Below are 19,276 nucleotides of genomic sequence, written 5' to 3' on the forward strand. Positions count from 1 at the left end.
CTTTTCTGAGGACTTTTCCTTTCTCTAAGCCTTTTTGTCTTCTCCTTTTTACCCCCTGCTTTCCCTTAGTTTCAAAGAAACTTATTTCTTGCCAAGACTACTGATTCTAACTTTGCCTTTTCTCCTATCCTCATGACCTCCTTCTGTCTTGTTCTGCCCTTGCTTCTATTCATTCTTTCCTTGCTGCCTACAATCATCTTTTTGGTGTATTCATTGTAAAAAGAAAAAAAAATGACAATAAAATCTTCCCATAACCCAGATCACCAATTTCAGAGTTTTACCCTATCTTTTCTGCTCCTTCACTGCTCAACTTCAAGAAAAAGTAGTTTATCTTTCCTGTGTCTATTCTCTTGCTACTCATTCATTCCTCAGCCCTTTATATTTTGTCTTCTACCCCTACCATGCTACTGAAAATACTATTTAAATGATCACAGATTATCTGATTACCAGATGCAGGGGCATCCTCTGTAATAGTTTCTTGTATATATTAGGTTGTTGACTCCTCTATTGTATTGTCAATTCCTTGAGAGCGGAGACTTTTGCCTCTTTTCATTTCCCTAATACCTACTACATTGTCTAGCACATAGTGGAATTTAATAAATATTTATTGATTAATTAATGTTTCCCTCCTTCAAGAAATATTTAGAGTATCCTCCATTTTCTTGAGTGTTCCTAGCTAGAAGTGATTCCTCCCTTTTTTTGACCTCTCAGTACATTCATTTTACCTCTCCTACACATTTATCAAATTCACACACACACACACACACACACACACACATAGAGATAGATATGTGTGATATATATATATATATATCAATCTAAATCTACATATATGTTTTATCTTATGTGTATGTGTGTATATATATATATATACATATGTTTATATATAGACATATCAATCTAAATCTACATATGTTTTATCTCCTTACTAATCTATAAATTCCTTGAGGGAAGAGTCTATTATTTTTTCATTTTTGCATTCCTGAACCTAACATAGTACGGTTTTTGTTTTGTTTTGTTTTTTTACATAGTATGTTATTTAAAAAATGTTTGTTGATTTTAGTACAGTGTATTCTGTAAGAGATGGGAGTTTAGGGGAGGAAGAAGGGAGAAATCACTTCCACCTAAAAGGATCATGAAGGAGGCAACAACTATGCTAAAGCTTACTTGAATAGAGATGATTATGAAGAAGGCAGTGTGAGCACTGGGAATAGTGTGAGCAAGGACATAGGAAAAGAAGGATAAAGAATATTTTCAGGAAATAGTAACTAGTCTTTCACTGTTGTGTGGATCTCCAAATGATTGAAAATAAGATTTGCCTAGTCAAGAAGAACATGATATACAAGAGCAAACTCTGCCATATTATGAACGAGTGAGAGCAATGCTAGCAAAGAAGGAAGAAAAGTAGCATCAGAAATGAAATGAATATTTTGTAAGAGATATAAGACATCAATCATAAAAGGAAGCATGTGAACTAAAGGAAGATGGGATGTTCATATGGAGAAAGTACAGGATAATTGATGTCAGTTTTGAATGTACTATTGGTATTTACAATATCAAGATGTGTCTTCCTGTCTACCTATTACCTTGAGTGGATTCCCTGTGATAGGAGAACATGATTAAGAGCTATGTTGCATGGACAGGTCTGGGGTTACAATTTCTGTCACTGGATGGAATTCCTGTAATGCTGATGTCACAGGTCAATTTGAGAGGATGTGAATTTTTGAAGGAATAATCTAATCTACATATATGTATATATACACATATATAATTGGTGGGTGGATAAATATACATATGTGTGTATGTATATACAAATGTATGTGTAGTAGTAGTATATTTGTTGCTAAAGAAAATTACTCTTTATTTCTGACTTTTTGTTCAAGAACTTCTTGTTCTTTTCATGTGGCTTATCCTCCTAGCAACAGTTTTCTAAGTTTTAGCAGATGAAGCCTGTGGTTAGAAGACATGTTACAAATGACAGGGCTTTTTTTTTTTTTTTTTTTTTTAAGGTACAGGAAATTGCCAAGCCAAATGCAACACATACTTTTACAATAACAGGAAAAAAGAGGTCTTTGGACCTGCAAACAAGGTATGGTCTGAGTTTGCTCGGCAATATTTTATGCTATGGAAATCCCCTTTGAAATCATATAGAACTTTTATTATGGGGTTATGGTGAATTTTTTTAACCTTTTGGTATTGAATTTAAAACAACTGAACTCAATAAAGAGTGAATGTAACTGAGGTTGGAAACTTCAATTAGCATAAAGTCATAGCATGTTATAGTCAAAAATAGACTTTCACTCATGAAGTAAAGAACTTACATTATAAACTAATGCTAAGCTCTAGCAATGATTTATCTGTTTTAGCAATTATTTTCAAGTATCATTAGTGAGCAAGTTGTTTAGAGGACAGGTTGTAAGAGAGGTAAATGAATTACTTGAGGAAAAATATTAAGATTCTAAGACAGTATAGTCATTTAATTTATATCAAAAGAAGGAATAACAAAATACTTTTTTTTCTTTTTTTGTAGGACAGAAGAGGACAAGAAAGAATGGATTGAGGTTAATATTTTACAATCTTCATGTAACTTTAATAATACCCAAATTATTTCATCTCTAATTATTGTTATTCCTGGCATTTGGGATTTGGGCCAGAGTAGGACATGTGGAATTCACTGGGCTGCCCAGATCTTTCAGTGACAAGAGAGAGACAGAAAGAGAGAGATGAAGGGGGAGGGGTAGATATCAAGAGAGGGAGAGGAGAGGAGACAGACAGACACACACACACAGAGTTTGGGTTGGGAGAAAAGGGTCTTCCCTTGTGTAGGAGCAGGACAGAAAAGTGGTTCAGCACTACACAGTTCCTGCTTTTATCATCTCTGCCCTAGAAGTATGGCCATGGGCAGTAGTAGTCCAGTCCTCCCCTTCTTGTGAAAGATGTTCCTCAAGATGTCATTCATCAGATTTTGAGAGGCATTGAAGTATAGCAAAAGAAATAATGGATTTGGAGTCCAAAGACTGACTTATCATTCCATCTCTGATACTTTTTACCAGTTTAAAATTCAGGAAGTCCTTTTCTCTAAATGGATTATGCCATTGCTTTTAAAAGCAGCATAAAATCATAAAAAGAATACCAAACTGGGGAGTGAGGAGATCCAGATTTAAGCCCTGGCTCTGCCATTTTCTAATTATGTGAATTTGGCCAAAATCAGGACCTAGATTCTATGATCTTCTCTTTTCTCAGAGGGTAAGGAGGGAGCCCACAAACCATTGACTCTAGCTGGGATTTTTCCTTGAAACAGAACTCAGATCCATGAGAAGACTGAGAGAGGAACAGTACACTCTCACTTTGGATTGGATCAATAGACATTTCCTAGCATAGATTACACATCATGATTTAAATTGGAGCAAACATTCCTCTTTGTCCTGATGATATATGTCCTTTTCATTTTGTAAGTTGATAGCAAATAACATTTATATAGTGCTTAAAGTTTGGTTTGCAGCATTTAATGCTGTTCTCGATTTATCTTTTGGTTTCAGGTAATTCTTGCCACAATTGAAAAGCACAAGCAAAAAAGTGAGACATTCAGAGCTTTCAATAGTTCTTTCGCCCAGGAGGAGGATGTCCCAGACTCACCTGTAAGTCCCTATCACAGCTAGGCCTAGTGATATTTGCCAACATGGCTGAGGCATTTTATCTCAAGGTCATGAATGAAATTAATCATTGATTTCTTGTTTTACACTGATAATATTTTTTAAAAAATTTTTTGAAGGAAATCAGGATTAAATGACTTGCCCAGAGTTACATAGCTAATAAGTGTCTGAGGCTGGATTTGATTCCAGGGCCAGTGCTCTATCCACTGTACCACCTAGCTTCTCCCTTCTTAATGATAATCTTAAAGGGAAGTCAATCACAGAATCCTGGGCAGTCTCTTAGCCTTTCTAAGACTGAATTTCTTTCATAAAATGGGAATGATAATATTTGTGCTATTTGATGTACAAAGCTCCTGTGAAAAATATTGTTAACCTTAGTGCTGTAGAAATGTGAGCTTCCCTTTTTATACTCTACTATACCCACAGAATCCTAGAGTTGGAGGGAAACTTGTAAGCTATTTAGTGCAACTTCTTGTCCAATGGATGAAAATCTTCCTTAATATCCTCTTGCTCCTTTGCTTGAATGCCATTAGTGAATTCAGTTCCCAATTCCAAGTTCAGCATTTTTGCCAGCATACCACACTGCTTCTCATGTGACTATTGAATATTTGAAGGCAATTCTCATTTGTACTCTATGCTAAATATTTCCAACCTACAAAATTCTTTTTATGACACAGATATGATCTAGATATCTAAAGAGCCAAAACAGAGAAAGAAAATTATAGAACAATTTCCCAAAAATCTTAAATAAAATATTAGCAATTTCCCCAAAATCTTAAATAAAATGTTAACAAAGAAATTACAACAATTTATCCCAGGATAATATACTATGACCACTGGCATTTATACCAGGAATGTAAGGCTGGTTCAATATCAGGAAAACTGTCAGCCTAATTGATCATATCAATAACAAACTAACAGAAATTATGTAATTATCTCAATAGATACAAAAAAATCATTTGGCAAAATACAATATGTATTCCTAATAAAAACAAACATAAGAAAGCACAGGAGTAAATGGAGTTTTCCTTAAAGTGATGAGTAGCATTTATCTAAAACCATCAGCAAGCATTATATGTAATGGGGATAAGGTAAAAGTATTCCCAGTAATGTCAGAGGTAAAACAGGGATGCTCATTATCACCACTATTATTCACTATCGTACTAGAAATGATAGTTTTAGCAAGAAGAGAAGAAAAAAAAAAATTAAGGAATTAGAATAGGCTGTGAGGAAACAAAACTATCACTCTTTGCAGATCATATTATGATATGTTAGAAAATCAACTGAAACAATTAACAACCATAACAAGGTTGCAGAATATAAAATAAACCTACATAAATCATCGACATTCTATGTTACTAATAAAGCACAGCAGCAGGAGATTGAAGAAATTCCACTTATTATAACTGTAGACAATATAAAATGTTTGAGAGTCTATTTGCCAAGACAAACCCAGGAATTATATGAAAATAATTACAAAATACTTTTCACACAAATAAAGTCAGATCTAAACAATTGGAAAAACATCAATTGCTTATGGGTAGCCCAAGCTAATATAATAAAAATGGCAGTTCTATCTATATTTATTCAGCGCCATACCAATCAAACTGCCAAAAAAATTATAGAGCTAGAGAAAATTATAACAATTCATTTGGAAGAATAAAACGTCAAGAATATCAAAGGAATTAATGAAAAAAATTGTATAGGAAGGTGGCCTAGCTTCCTATAAATAATACTATAATATTTTTATTCATATATATATATTATAATCCTATAAATAAATAAATAAAACTGTATTATAAAAATGGCAGTCATTAAAACTGTTTGGTATTGGCTAAGTAGAGTGGTGGATCAGTGGAATAAGTTAGGTACACAAGATACCAAGATATGGTCAAAATGGGTTTATGATTTAGACATAAATGATGATACTATAAGCAAATTACCTGTCAGGTTTTTGAAGAAAGGAAGAATTTATAATCAAACAAGTAGTAAAGAACATTATGAAATGCAAAATGAATAATTTTGATTATATTAGATTAGAAAGTTTTCTCACAAACAAAAAAAATTTTTTTTTAAATAACTTTTTATTGACAGAACCCATGCCAGGGTAATTTTTTACAACATTATCCCTTGCACTCACTTCTGTTCCGATTTTTCCCCTCCCTCCCTCCACCCCCTCCCTAGGTGGCAAGCAGTCCTATACATGTTAAATAGGTTACAGTGGATCTTAGATATAATATATGTGTGCAGAACCGAACAGTTCTCTTGTTGCTCAGGGAAAATTGGATTTAGAAGGTATAAATAACCCGGGAAGAAAAACAAAAATGCAAGCAGTTTACATTCATTTCCTAGTGTTCTTTCTTTGGGTGTAGCTGCTTCTGTCCATTCTTGATCAATTAAAACTGAGTTAGATCTTCTCTTTGTCAAAGAAATCCACTTCCATCAGAATACATCCTCATACAGTATCGTTGTTGAGGTATATAATGATCTCCTGGTTCTGCTCATTTCACTCAGCATCAGTTCATGTAAGTCTCGCCAATCCTCTCTGTAGTCATCCTTCTGGTCATTTCTTATCGAACAATAATATTCCATAACATTCATAAGCCACAATTCACTCAACCATTCTCCAATTGATGGGCATCCATTCATTTTCCAGCTTCTAGCCACTCAAACAGGCTGCCACAAATATTTTTGCACATACAGGTCCCTTTCCCTTCTTTAGTATCTCTTTGGGATATAAGCCCAGTAGAAACACTGCTGGATCAAAGGGAATGCACAGTTTGATAACTTTTTGAGCATAGTTCCAAATTGCTCTCCAGAATGGCTGGATGTGTTCACAATTCCACCAACAATGTGTTAGTGTCCCTGTTTTCCCACATCCCCTCCATTATTCCGCGTTATCTTTCCCTGTCATTCTAGCCAGTCTGACAGGTGTGTAGTGATATCTCAGAGTTGTCTTAATTTGCATTTCTCTGATCAATAGTGATTTGGAACACTCTTTCATATGAATAGAAATAGTTTCAATTTCATCATCTGAAAATTGTCTGTTCATATCCTTTGACCATTTATCAATTGGAGAATGGCTTGATTTCTTATAAATTAGAGTCACTTCTCTATATATTTTGGAAATGAGGCCTTTATCAGAACCTTTGACTGTAAAAATGTTTTCCCAGTTTATTGTTTCCCTTCTAATCTTGCCTGCATTAGTTTTGTTTGTACAAAAACTTTTCAATTTGATATAATCAAAGTTTTCTATTTTGTAGTCAATAGTGATTTCTAGTTCTTCTTTGGTCATAAATTCCTTCCTCTTCCACAGGTCTGAGAGGTAAACTATCCTATGCTCTTCCAATTTATTTATAATCTCATTCTTTATGCCTAGATCATGAACCCATTTTGACCTTATCTTGGTGTACGGTGTTAAGTGTAGGTCAATGCCTACTTTCTGCCAAACAAAATTAATGTACCCAAGATTAAAAGGGAAGCAGAAAGCTGAGAAACAATTTTTATTGCCAGTATTACTGATAAAAGCCTCATTTCTAAAATGTATAGAGGACTGAGTTAAGTTTATAAAAATACAAGTCCATTTCCCAATTGATAAATGTTTAAAGGATGCAAACAGACGATTCTCAGATGAAGAAATTGAAGTATCTATAGTCATATTTTTAAAAATGCTCTAAATCATTATTGATTAGAAAAATACAAATTAAAACAAAAGTGGGAAACTAATGCATTGTTGTTGGAGTTGTGAAATGATCCTACCATTCTGGAGAGCAATATGGAGTTATTCCCAAAGGGCTATAAAATTGTGCATGGTCTTTGATCCAGCAATACCACTACTGAGTCTGAATCCCAAAGAAATCATAAAAGAGGGAAAGTTATCTACAGGTGCAAAAATGTTTGTTGCAGCTCTTTTTTTAATGACAAAGAATTGAAAATTAAGTTAATGCCTCTTAGTTGAAAATGACTGAATAAGCTATGTTAGATGAATGTCATGAAGTATTATTGTTCTATAAGAAATGATGAGTAGGCTGATTTTAGAAAAGTCTGGAAAGACTTACATGAACTGATACTTAGTGGCGTGAGCAGAACCAGGAGAACATTATACACCTTAAAAGCAAGATTTTGTGAGGATCAACTATGATAGACTTAGGTCTTCTCAGCAATACAGTGTTCTAACACAATTCCAAAAGATTCTTGGGATGGAAAAGGCTATCTTTATCCAGAGATAGAACTATGTAGTCTGAATGAACATCAAAGCATACTATTTTCCCTTTTTTTGTTGCTTTTTTCTTGGTATTGACTTTTCTTTCACAACATGAAAAATATGAAAATGCATTTAAAATGATTGTGCATATATAACCTATATTAGAATGCTTGCTGTTTTGAGGAGGGAGGAGGTTAAAAAAAAAAAAGGAGAAAAAATTTGGAACTCAAAATCTTACAAAATTGAACATTGATAATTATCTTTATATCTAATTAGAAAAATAAAATATTATTCATTCTAAATTTCCCTCACTTCCTTCATCTAATCATCCTACTACATAGCTCGAAATACCTTCACCATGCTGCTCACTTTACCCTAAATTCTTTCTGGCTAGTATCTATCATTAACTGGGTCACCTAGAACTGAACACAACTCTCCAAACATCTAGGCCTGTAAATCTCCTTTATTTATTGTTCCTCTGTATAGCAGCTCTAGCGCTCAAAGAGTCGCTTTATGTTTACAAACATCACATTTCTTAGGCAATTAATTGCTCCATAGGAAGGAAAGAAGTTCTTGATAAGTGATGGTTATTTGTGGCAAGTGAAGTGACTAGAGTCTCTGTCTTTTTGTTGTTGGATTATCTTATTTGGTTGGTTGGTTGGATTTTTGGTTTGGATTTCTCTTACTTGGTAGGTTTCAGATAAGTGAAGACAAAGATTATAGCTCCCATGTGTACTTTGTTCCTCAAGACCTTCCTTCATAGGCAGATCTGTTTATCATTCTTCTGTTACAAAATCTTCAAAAATTCCAGATCACCTCCTTTGCCTAGCATTCAAGGCACTTTATAATCTGGCATCATCCTACTTTTTTGGTTTCATTAGTATGTTCCATCTCTCATACACACAGTATTCTTACTGAACTGGTCTACTGTCTATCCCCTGAATCTGACTGGCTTTGCTCAAGATGATATCTAGGCCTGGGAATGCCCTATGTCCTGTGTCCTTTGTCTCCCTCTTGATGATTTTTTTATACTGTTCTTTAAAGTCAAATGCATAGATTTTGCTTCTTCTTGTAAGATCTCTTGATCCCATACTGGTTGGCCCTTAGATACTTAATGTCAGACTTCTCTTATCCATTTATCATGGAATATTACTTATTATGTTATTTCAATATCTTACCCCCCTACAAAAATTCCTAAGATTAGGTTCTAAGTATCACATGAAATGTGATACTCTATCTCCTAATATTTGTATGCAAAACACATAGAAGTATCTTAATAAATAAGTGACTAGTGTTTGTGACCAGATTATTTCCATACTTATATATTCAACTTTCTCTTTTAAGATGGCCAGCACAAGCTCAGTGGAGTCCATGGCAGGGACAGATGGCTGTGGTGGATTTGGAGGAGTAAGTATCCCCAAAAAATTAATGTAATCTATAAGGTAAATAATTGTATTCACTCTGCACAGAAATGTCAAGTTGTTTTTCACCAAAAAAAAAAAAAAAAAAAGAAAGTAAGGTTTCAATCAAAGGTCTATTACTTTGCCTGAAAGTAATATAGAAGAGAATGGTTAGTAACAGTGGTTGTGTATGGCTTGCTTACATGTGTGTATTGTGACTTAGAGACTAGCAAAGCAGTCAAATTGTAAATTTTCTAGTAGAACAGAAGATTCATTATGTAGATAGGGATTAGAGCAGATGACCACAGGAGTCCTTTCCATTTCTATGTTTGTGACACAGAATTCATGGTATTCTTCTTTCCCCTACCCCACGTTGAATTTTCTGCCATCAGGCAAGGGTTCTTTACCCCTGGGCAAGCAGAGGGAATTTCATCCTAAAACACTAGAGAACACCTCCTTCCATCAGCTCCCAAAGACATCTGCTTGCCTTCAGTTCAGAAGATCCATAGAGAAAAGGAGCAAAAGACCAAGAGAAGATGGCCTATCCTGTATTAGCTGGCCTCTTCCCAGAGGACTGACCAACTATGTCCTTGTCACAGAAGTGTATCACAGTGTTCCTTTTGCTTATCTAAGAATGGGTTTCCCTATGACTGTATTTCTCTTGTTGCTTTATCCAGCCCTTCATCTGCACCAACCTTTAAAATCCATCTCTTACTCAGCAGTTGTGGGAGTAGTTCTGTCTACGTGGAGTTCTCTGCCATTAAGCAGAAAAATAAGCAGCAGTGCTAGATCACCCACACAGGGTGCCAACTCCTGGCAGCTGAGCCCTGAAAGAATGACTAGTAGTGTGAACAGCTTCTTCATTCCTGCCAGGTTCTTTATTTCCATTGCTAATATTTTTTGGAAGTTATTTCTCCCCAGGAGATGATGACTATTCTCCAGCAACTTAATAGGGAGAAATGGATAGTGTCCCAGCTCTTTTAGTACTCAGGGTGGCACTGTACACTGGAAGAGGAATTAGACTTACTTGGAGAACTAGGAGCTTTCTAAGAGTGGAAGAAATTACCCTAGAAAGTACTGTCTTCTCCCTCAGTCAGGCCAGATGATCACCGTCATGAGAATGGTGGAGGGGAAGCATTGGATTTGGAGTAAAGAGATCCAGGCTTGAATCCTGTCTCTGCTACTCACTAGATTCTGTGACCTTGAGCAAAGCATTTAATGTCTCTGGGCCTTCTTTAATTGCTTATTTTATAAAATCAGGGAGATTGAAAGATGAATTCAAAGAACACTCTTTTTTTTCCTCAAGAGTATTTTATTTTTTCAAATAAATATAAAGATAGTTTTCAACATTAATTTTTGTAAGATTTTGTGTAACTTTTTTCTCCCTCCCTCCCTCCCTTACCTTTCCCTTCCCTAAGACAGGAAACAATCTGATACATGTGCAATCCTTTTAAACGTATTTCTATATTTGTCATATTGTGCAAGAAAAATAAGACCATAAGGGGAAAAAACACAAGAAGGAAGAAGCAAGCAAATAAAAAGGTGAAAAATATTATGTTTCAATCCATATTCAGTCAACATAGTTCTGCCTCTGGATATGGATAGCATTTTCCATCCCAACTCTAGTGGAATTGTTTTGGATCATTGTATTGCTAAGAAGTCTATCCTAGTTGATCATCACACAAACTTGCTGTTACTGAGTACAATGTTCTCCTGGTTCTTCTCACTTCACTCAGTACCAGTTCATGTAAGTTTTTCCAGGTTTTTGTGAAATCATTTCTTATAGAACAATAATATTACATTAAATTCACATACCATAACTTATTCAGCCATTCCCCAGTTGATAGGTATACATTCAATTTCCAATTCCTTGCCACCACAAAAAAAGATCATTTTTTGCATCTATAGGTCCTTTTCCCTCTTTTATGATCTCTTAGGATACAGACCCAGTAGTGACACTTCTAGACCAAAGGGTATGCATGGTTTTATAGCCCTTTGAGTATAGCAAAGAACAATTTTTAGTGAAGCAGTGTCAATTTGGAAGGAAGATTAATGAGCTATTTCTTCAGCCTTGGGAGAAAAATCTATGCAAGTTCTTGAGTATGAATATTCTCTCTTTTCAAAAGAGGATTATTGCATTTTTAAAAGTTGTATGAATTTCAGGAGACTTGGGATAGAAAGTGCCATCTGCACTTTCCAGAGAAAGAACTATGGGGACTGAATGTGGATCGAAGCATACTATGTTCACCTTTTTTTTTTTTTTTTTTGTGATTTTTTTTCCCTTTTAATCATATTTTTCTTTTACAACATGACTAATACAGAAAATTTGTAAAATGATTGTACATGTATAACCATACTAAATTGTTTGCTCTTTTGGGAAGGGGAGAGATAAAGAAGAGAGGGAGAAAACTCAAAATTTTATAAAAATGAATGATGAAAGCCTTCTTTACATGTAATTAGAAAATAAAATGCTATTGAAATTTTTTTGTAAAATATGTGAATGGGGAAAAATGTTTATATCCTTAGTTGAGACTCCCAAAAGCTTAGCTCAGCCCAGATTGGAATGGAGAAGGTAAAGTACAACAGGAAGGAGAGAGAGAAAGCTTGCATGTTATATCCTGTGCTGAGGTGTTTGCCAGATACTCCATGGAAATAGTGGGTAAAGGGCAGAGCAGAGATACTGTGAACCTGCCTCCTTTCACAACTATGTATTTTGTTTCCCTTTCACATACATTTTATCCTAGAGGCATCTCCCATATTCAGAACAGTAATACAGAGAAATAGGAGTGTATCATTTGTACCTGAAATAGTATAACTGTACCACTTGGTGGTAGTAATGCTTCTAATTTAAATTTCCTAGTTCACTAGATTAATAATGAGTATAAATAGGGATTTCCTCTATTAATTTTCTAAGGAGAAAGTTAAATACTCAGCAAAGCAGCAAAACATTAGTTAATGTGTGTATGTGTTTGTATATATAGGTTCGTGTCTATATTTATGAATATTATATATATATATATATATATATATATATATATTTGTTGAATGATTTCTCAAAGTTTTCCCTGCTGTGTATTTAACTTTCTCCTTAGAAAATGCTTCTGTATATTCATTGTTAATCAAGAAATCTAGGAATATATGCATATGAAGTAGGGGCAGCTAGGTAGATATAGTCTATAGCTATGTGACACAGTGGATAGAGCACCAGCCCTGAAGTCAGGAGGATCCAAGTTCAAATTTGATCTCAGACACTAATTTTCTAGCTGTGTGATCCTGGGCAAGTCACTCAATCCCAATTGCCTCAGCAAAAAAAAAAAAAGGTCAGAAGTGAAGTCTGGAAGACTCATCTTCCTCATTTCAAATCTGGCCTCAAATACTTACTAGCTGTGTGACCCTGGGCAAGTCACTTCAGTTTCCCCCCTCTATAAAATGAACTGGAAAAGGAAATGGCAAATCACTCCAGTGTCTTTGCCAAGAAAACCCCATGGGGTCATGAAGAGTCAGGCATGCCGAACAACCTATGAATAGAGCATAGGGCCTGAAATTAGGTAGGCCTGATTTCAAATCCAGTCTCAGACACTTACTAGCTGGATGACCTATACAATCAGTTAACCTTTATCTTTAGCTCATTTTCCTCATGTGTAACATAATAAGAGCTACGCCCCAAGGTGGTTGTAAGAAAATGGAATCTTTTTTTAACATGAGTCTAGGCTCTTTTTTTGGTCATTATGTTCACATGGTGAACAATCAATGTTCCAAAGATTGTTAATTTTTTTTCTCCTCAGTCTGTTTTCTAGGTCAGTTGTTTTTGCTATGAGATACTTTACATTTCTTATTTTTTTTCTCAGTCTTTTGATTTTAGTATTTCTTGTTGCCTTATGGAGTCGTTTGCTCCTGTTTGATCCATTCTGATATCCAATTTTTTTCCTTAAACACCCTCATTCCATTTATGAAAAAAAAATTGAAACTCAGACATTCTATTTGAATTTGTACCTAAGCTATGAGGCACTCCCTGAAGATGTTTTAGAGTCGTTTCCTTTTGTGTTTGTGACTTGAGCATCCTTGCCACCATAATAGTTCATTATGGTGAGGTTCATTTTTTGTTTGTCCATTCTTTCAGACTTTTCTGTGGTAGTCCTGTTGCTGCTTTCTTGGAATATTGAATTTTGTTTCATTCCAAGATCTCAACAACAAGGTGGGGATCTACAAGTTTTCAGTGCTCTCACAAATGCTCTGATTTGGTCAAAATCTGTTTGCTTCTTCCTTATCTCCCCTCCCCACCCCCCAGTCTGAATTCTATTAGTTCTTCATCTAGGTTTGGGTCTGTGCCAGAGTACTCCTGTACTGTGCACCTGTACTTTATCCCTAGCAGCCAGTTGTAGTGATATGAAGTCTATGAGGGCAAGGGCTATTGTTTTGTTTTGTTTCTTACTTTGTATCTCTAGCTCCTAGTATATTGCACAGCAGGTACTTAATAAATGTTTGTTGGATTGAATGACATGCTGTGTTTCTTGATAATATGTAAGTCCTTGAAAGGGAAGGAACTCTCTCATTTTTGTCTTGGTATCACTAGTGCCTAATAAATATTTATTGAATTCACTTTACATTTAATAGATTTTTTTTTTGTTTGAGCCCATCTTTCCAGTTTGATTCAGCAAATATATATTAAGTACCTATTATATTCTTAATATTGGGTGATGAAATTAGATGATAAATTAAGATGTTATATGACATTGCTCTTGTCCTCAGGAAACTTACATTGTAGTAAAGGAACCATCTTATCTTATAAGAAAATCAAATATAGAGGAAACTGACAAGGTACTTAGAGAAGGGAAAAATCCTTCTAGCTGAGAGAATCCTAGAAGACTTTAAGGTAGTCCCTGCACTGGGCCTTGAAAGATGGGAAGGATTTCAACAAGGTGAGATGAAGAATGGGTAAGAATAGCATTTAGTTCTGGCACCAAGGCTTTTGTTTGATGGCAAGAGTTTTAGGAAATTTGAGAATGCTTAAGATGATTAAAGTGTCATTAATTACACGTTCAAACATTGAAAATTTTTCATTCGTCATGATGTTTAAGGCTCTTGCTTACATTTGTCATTTAAATAGATAAAAATGCCATATATGTTTGTATATAGAGTCTGTGTCTATGTCTCTATGCCTGTGTCTATCTCTGGTACTCTTTGTCTTCCTGTATGTGTCTCTATATCTGTTTTTGTTCTTGTGTGTATTTGTATGAAAGAGAGTGAAAATGAACTTATGATTTCTCTTTTCTAAAATAGTTGTTACCTCTTCTGTGTGTGTATATGTATATATGTGTATACATACACATATATACATATACTTGAAAACATGTTGCCATTTTCAGATTGCAAATGCTAGTGATCTCTTAAGTAGCAAGAACAGGACTGAAAGAGGCTAGAAGAATTCAGTCCCACCTTCCTCATATATTTACACACACACACACACACTATATATATATATATATATATATATATATATATATATATATATATATATATATATATAAAAATATGGATTCAAGGGAAATTTAAAGGGGTAGAATGTCACAAATAGGGGTGAGAGGGAGAATTAAGAAGGAAGTGGTATTCTCCCTTCTCTCTGCATTTTTGCCTTGGTTTGTGAGCCATATGTGGTTGAGTGTCCATAACTCTTTTTATATCCATTGATTAAACCCACCATTATTCCTCCTTCACCTTTTGATGTTGCTTTCCTGAATCAGTGCCTATCCTTGTGTGGGGGGTGTGTGTACTTGTGTAGTGCCAGGCCTAATAGATAGCCTAAAATTGCATGAGTACTTCCTCATCCCAGGATCTCTGTATAGAATCAGGTCACAGTATTTCATGTGTTCAATCCTGCAGGTCTGAAGCAACAAAGAAGAAAAATGCTGCCAGGGTAATCGAATCTGTAACAAGATGCATTGGACAGTGCTTGACTCATAGACTCATTGAACTCTTTGTCTCCATTTCAGCTTGACTCCAAAAAATCTTCTAAAAATAGAAGAGATAAAGAGAAGCAAACTTGCAAAAGCTGCAGTGAAACCTTTAATTCAATTACAAAAAGACGGCACCACTGCAAACAGTGTGGGGCTGTAAGTACTTCCGTCTATAAGCTTTGTCTGGTGATCTCTCTCCAGCTTTGTCCATGCCTGTATCTATAGTTTAATTTTTAGCTATAATAATCTCTGAATCTGTCTATGGTACCATCTATGGATCTATATCTAGGCTTTTGTCTCTTTATAGAAAAAGTTAGTATATGTACTTCATCTTTGAAAATTGCTGTAATTGAAAAATTATAAACATACTATTAATATCTAACACTTATGTAGTTCTTGAAGATTTGGAAGGTGCTCTACATATTTTTAGCTTATGTTATCCTCACAAAAACTCTGTGAGATTGTTATTGTCACCATTTTACAGTTGAGGAAACAAAAGAGGCAGACAGTGATTAAGTGACTTGCCTAGAGTCACATAGTTAGGACATATCTAAGTCCCTGTTTAAACTTGTTATACTCTGTCTTATTGAGGTTCATGATTATCCTCTCTTGGAGCGACTAGAAAGCAACTAAAAGTTTCATTATCCCCATTGTACAAATGGAATCTGAGAAACTCACTCAAATTCACATAGCTAATGAGTGTGTTTGAAGCAGAATCTGGATTCAGCTCCAAGTCTAACAGTCTATCTACTATATTATCCTGCCACTTGTATATAAAGTGCTCTGTAAACTTTAATGTGGGGCATGTGTGTATACACACATGTATGTATGCACACATTATATGTATGTATAATATAGATATATTTGTGTGTATAAATGTTCATATAATTATGTTATAGCATGAATATATTGAAAAGCAAATTGATATGGTGAAGAGAACTATTCACCAAGTTAGGAAGACCTGGGTTCAGAGTTTATCTCTAGCATGTACTAATTGTGTGACTAAGTGTGCAAGTCACTTAATGTCTCAGTGCCCCATGAAACTTCCTAAGGACCTGTATGAGTTGACAAGATATGACTATCAGGTTTTCTCCTTTTAAGCTTTACCCTTTCTCTGTCAGGATTCTGAGTATAAAAGTCAAAGACTAAAGGAGAAGTTCATAAGTAGGAATCAGGCTCAAGACTTATTTTTATTAATTATATTTGCTTTCCTTATTTTTTCCCTGGTTCACTTTTCTTGTTGTTTTTTTAAGTATTCATTAGAATGAAAGAGAACTAACTCAGATTTTGAAAGGGCTGAAATCGGAATTCAGGGAAGGTGAACAGCTGTGTGGAATATGAGACAAAGCCTTCAATCTAGAGTTCCAGTCAAGACAACTTGACTGAGAGGCAATCTAGGCATATTATAGAAAGGGCTGAACATGGAAGTTGGGTTATGAATCCATTACCAATGCGGACCAGCTTTGTGATTGGCATTTATGGCCTCTAAGTCTGTGTCTTTATTTCTGAATGGGTAGTCATGATACTAGGATTACCTACTTCAGGGGTTATTGTTAGGAAACAATGTAAAGGACTTGACATATATTTACATATAAACCTTAAAGTGCTGTGGAAAACTTAGTTATTATTATTATTATTTCCTAGAGGCCCAAAGGAGACAGACAGGGGAAACATGTTTTGGGAATTAGAAAGGAAATTATTCTGGACATAAATAGATTGTATCTAGAACAAAGGCATCCTAAGAAAAGCTCTCTGATGGGCATAAGAACTTTTTCCATTGCAGCTGAATGCCCCAAGTACATAAAGGTGACCCTGGGCACAGATCCAGATCTCCGCTTTCCCTAATGTACAAGTTATCCTCCAGATATAGATTAGCTTTTATTACTTTGCAGTGGACATTTTTGAATCTTTATTTATTAGTTTCAAGTCATCAAAATCTTTTTTCTCCCAAGGGCAGATTGTCACATCATTGTTTAAGGTTAAAGCAAAAAATTGTCCCCACAGAATAGATGTTGTTGAGAAAATATGTTCAGAATTAAGTTATTAACAACTTAGAATTCAACAAAGGTTATCCTATTTTGAAGATTGGCAAACAAATCAAATCAGTAAATTAGCCCCAAGCACAGATAAAACTCTCTACAAATGGGTTTCCTTAGGCTCCTTTTTATTTTAAAACCACATTTCCTGCTTTTATTCCATTACTACCACCAGAGAATGAGAAATCTTTCCTAGGCAAACATCTATGGTCCCTCATGCTGGGACTGAAATGTATGATTTCAGTTTTAGGGACAGAATCCCATCATTGATGAGTCTGACTGCATGTTTATTTGGAGCTGCCCAGGATTAGCTGTGGTGAAGCTACTACATAGAAGTTTTTCAAAAAACTTGCTGTCTTCTAAAACTTTACTTCTAATCCTTAGTGTGTGTTGTTGCTAAACAGTGTCTCAAAAACATATTTTGAGTCTCAGTCTCTGAGGCTAAAGAGGGAAGATTGTTTTCTTCTTCACATAAATAGAAAAGTTCTCCCTTCTATTCAGAGAATGTTGCTTTAGAAGTCCACAAGTATAGATCACTAACAATAATAATTAGCATGTATAAAAACTTTAAAGTTTACAGCATTTTATATACACTATCTTAGTAAAGTTCATTACAATATGCCTTACTATGCATTTCTTAACTTCCTTTGCCTTCACCGCCCCAACTCTGTGAGATTTTCCCCATTCTATACTCCTACCCAAGTTTGTTTTCTTCTTGAGACTACCAAGGCTGTATCCACCTTTCTTACCTGGTATATCCTACCTGACTGAGGATATACCAACTTTTTCCATTCAACTCTGTTAGCGTGGAATTAATGTCACCCCAGAGTGTTATTTCACATAATGTATTTTCAAAGGCACTTTTAATGACATTGGGTAAGATGTGCCTATATACTTCCTGAGAAGGACTTTTCATGCTTAAAAAGAAAAGGTTCTTAAAAGGAGCATTTTACTATATTAGGGTGTCCAGGTACAAATCACAGTGCAGCCAAGTGGTCTGATTCTGAGAGATGGCAGCCAAGTCATTAAGACCTCAGTGCCAACCTAGCGTGTACTGACCTTTCCTATCCTTTCAGAGGCATGGAAATGGTAAGTAGAGACCTTGGAAAGGCAGGCCTCATGAGAATGGGGAAGCCCTTTTGGGGGTCTTAGCTTCTGCATCTATAAAATGAGAGGGCTGGATACTATCAGTAATATCACACTCAAATAGAAACAGATCCCTGCTGAACATGCTGACTTAGAACATCTCAAGTCAAGCTGTTTTCACATGTTAACTGTAATCATTCATGTTACATTGTATTTTTTTATATTGATTTTGTAATTTCCCAATTACATTGACATTTCCATTCTAGATGACTTCTGATGTTTCTTCCAACTCTAATTTGATGTTTCCCCAAGACTCCTTAGCTTATAATACCCTCCAATTCTGGTTCGTGCAAAGGCCTGGAAGCCTGGCTTTCTTCCCCTTCTCTTCCTGAGCATTATCCATCCTCTCATCTCTTTACAACCTCCACCTCAATTCTAAGAATAACCAATGAGTCAGGGGGACTCAAATGGAAGTCATGCCCTAGAAAGTCCTGTCTTCTTGCCTTAGTCCTAACCAAGGAGTATCATGAATTGACACTTTTCTCCCTTAAGACATTGCTTTTTAAAAGAAGTGCTGGTTTGGGGAAAGCACGTAATCTATTAGAAAAGACACAACACTCAGAAACACACAGGCCTTTCCTCTATTTCTCCCTTGAGCATTTTGATTGTCATTGAGAAGGTTAAATTATATTTGGTGTACTCTTTTTCCTAAGGAAAGAAAGTAGATAAATTGATAGAACAGTATCCACCAGATCAATCTGGTTTCACATTTTAACTGAAATATAAGCCTTCAAAAAGATATCTTTATTTCTCTGACACGCTGACTGCAGTTCATATTGTATAACAAATGTGTACTGACACAGGAAAAACTTTTATTGCCCTAGGAGTGCAGTATATCTCCTTTCTATGCTTTTTCAAATTGTCTTCCTCCTTATCTCTTTAT

At 35.2% G+C, this 19,276-nt stretch overlaps 1 protein-coding gene across 4 annotated transcripts in view; it reads left to right on the forward strand.

Moving 5' to 3' along the window:
* Positions 1-19,276, forward strand: part of FGD3 (FYVE, RhoGEF and PH domain containing 3) — a 189,073-nt gene that overhangs the window by 159,137 nt on the left and 10,660 nt on the right. For all 4 annotated transcript variants that reach the window (XM_031961088.1, XM_003762189.4, XM_031961096.1 and 1 more), the window contains 5 exons: positions 2,010-2,089; positions 2,531-2,561; positions 3,540-3,638; positions 9,202-9,264; positions 15,248-15,367. In XM_031961088.1, the coding sequence (XP_031816948.1) occupies positions 2,010-2,089; positions 2,531-2,561; positions 3,540-3,638; positions 9,202-9,264; positions 15,248-15,367 (393 nt within the window). The remainder of the gene's footprint in view (positions 1-2,009; positions 2,090-2,530; positions 2,562-3,539; positions 3,639-9,201; positions 9,265-15,247; positions 15,368-19,276) is intronic.

Source organism: Sarcophilus harrisii, chromosome 1 (genome assembly GCF_902635505.1).
Source record: "Sarcophilus harrisii chromosome 1, mSarHar1.11, whole genome shotgun sequence".
NCBI classification, from domain to species: Eukaryota; Metazoa; Chordata; class Mammalia; order Dasyuromorphia; family Dasyuridae; genus Sarcophilus; species Sarcophilus harrisii.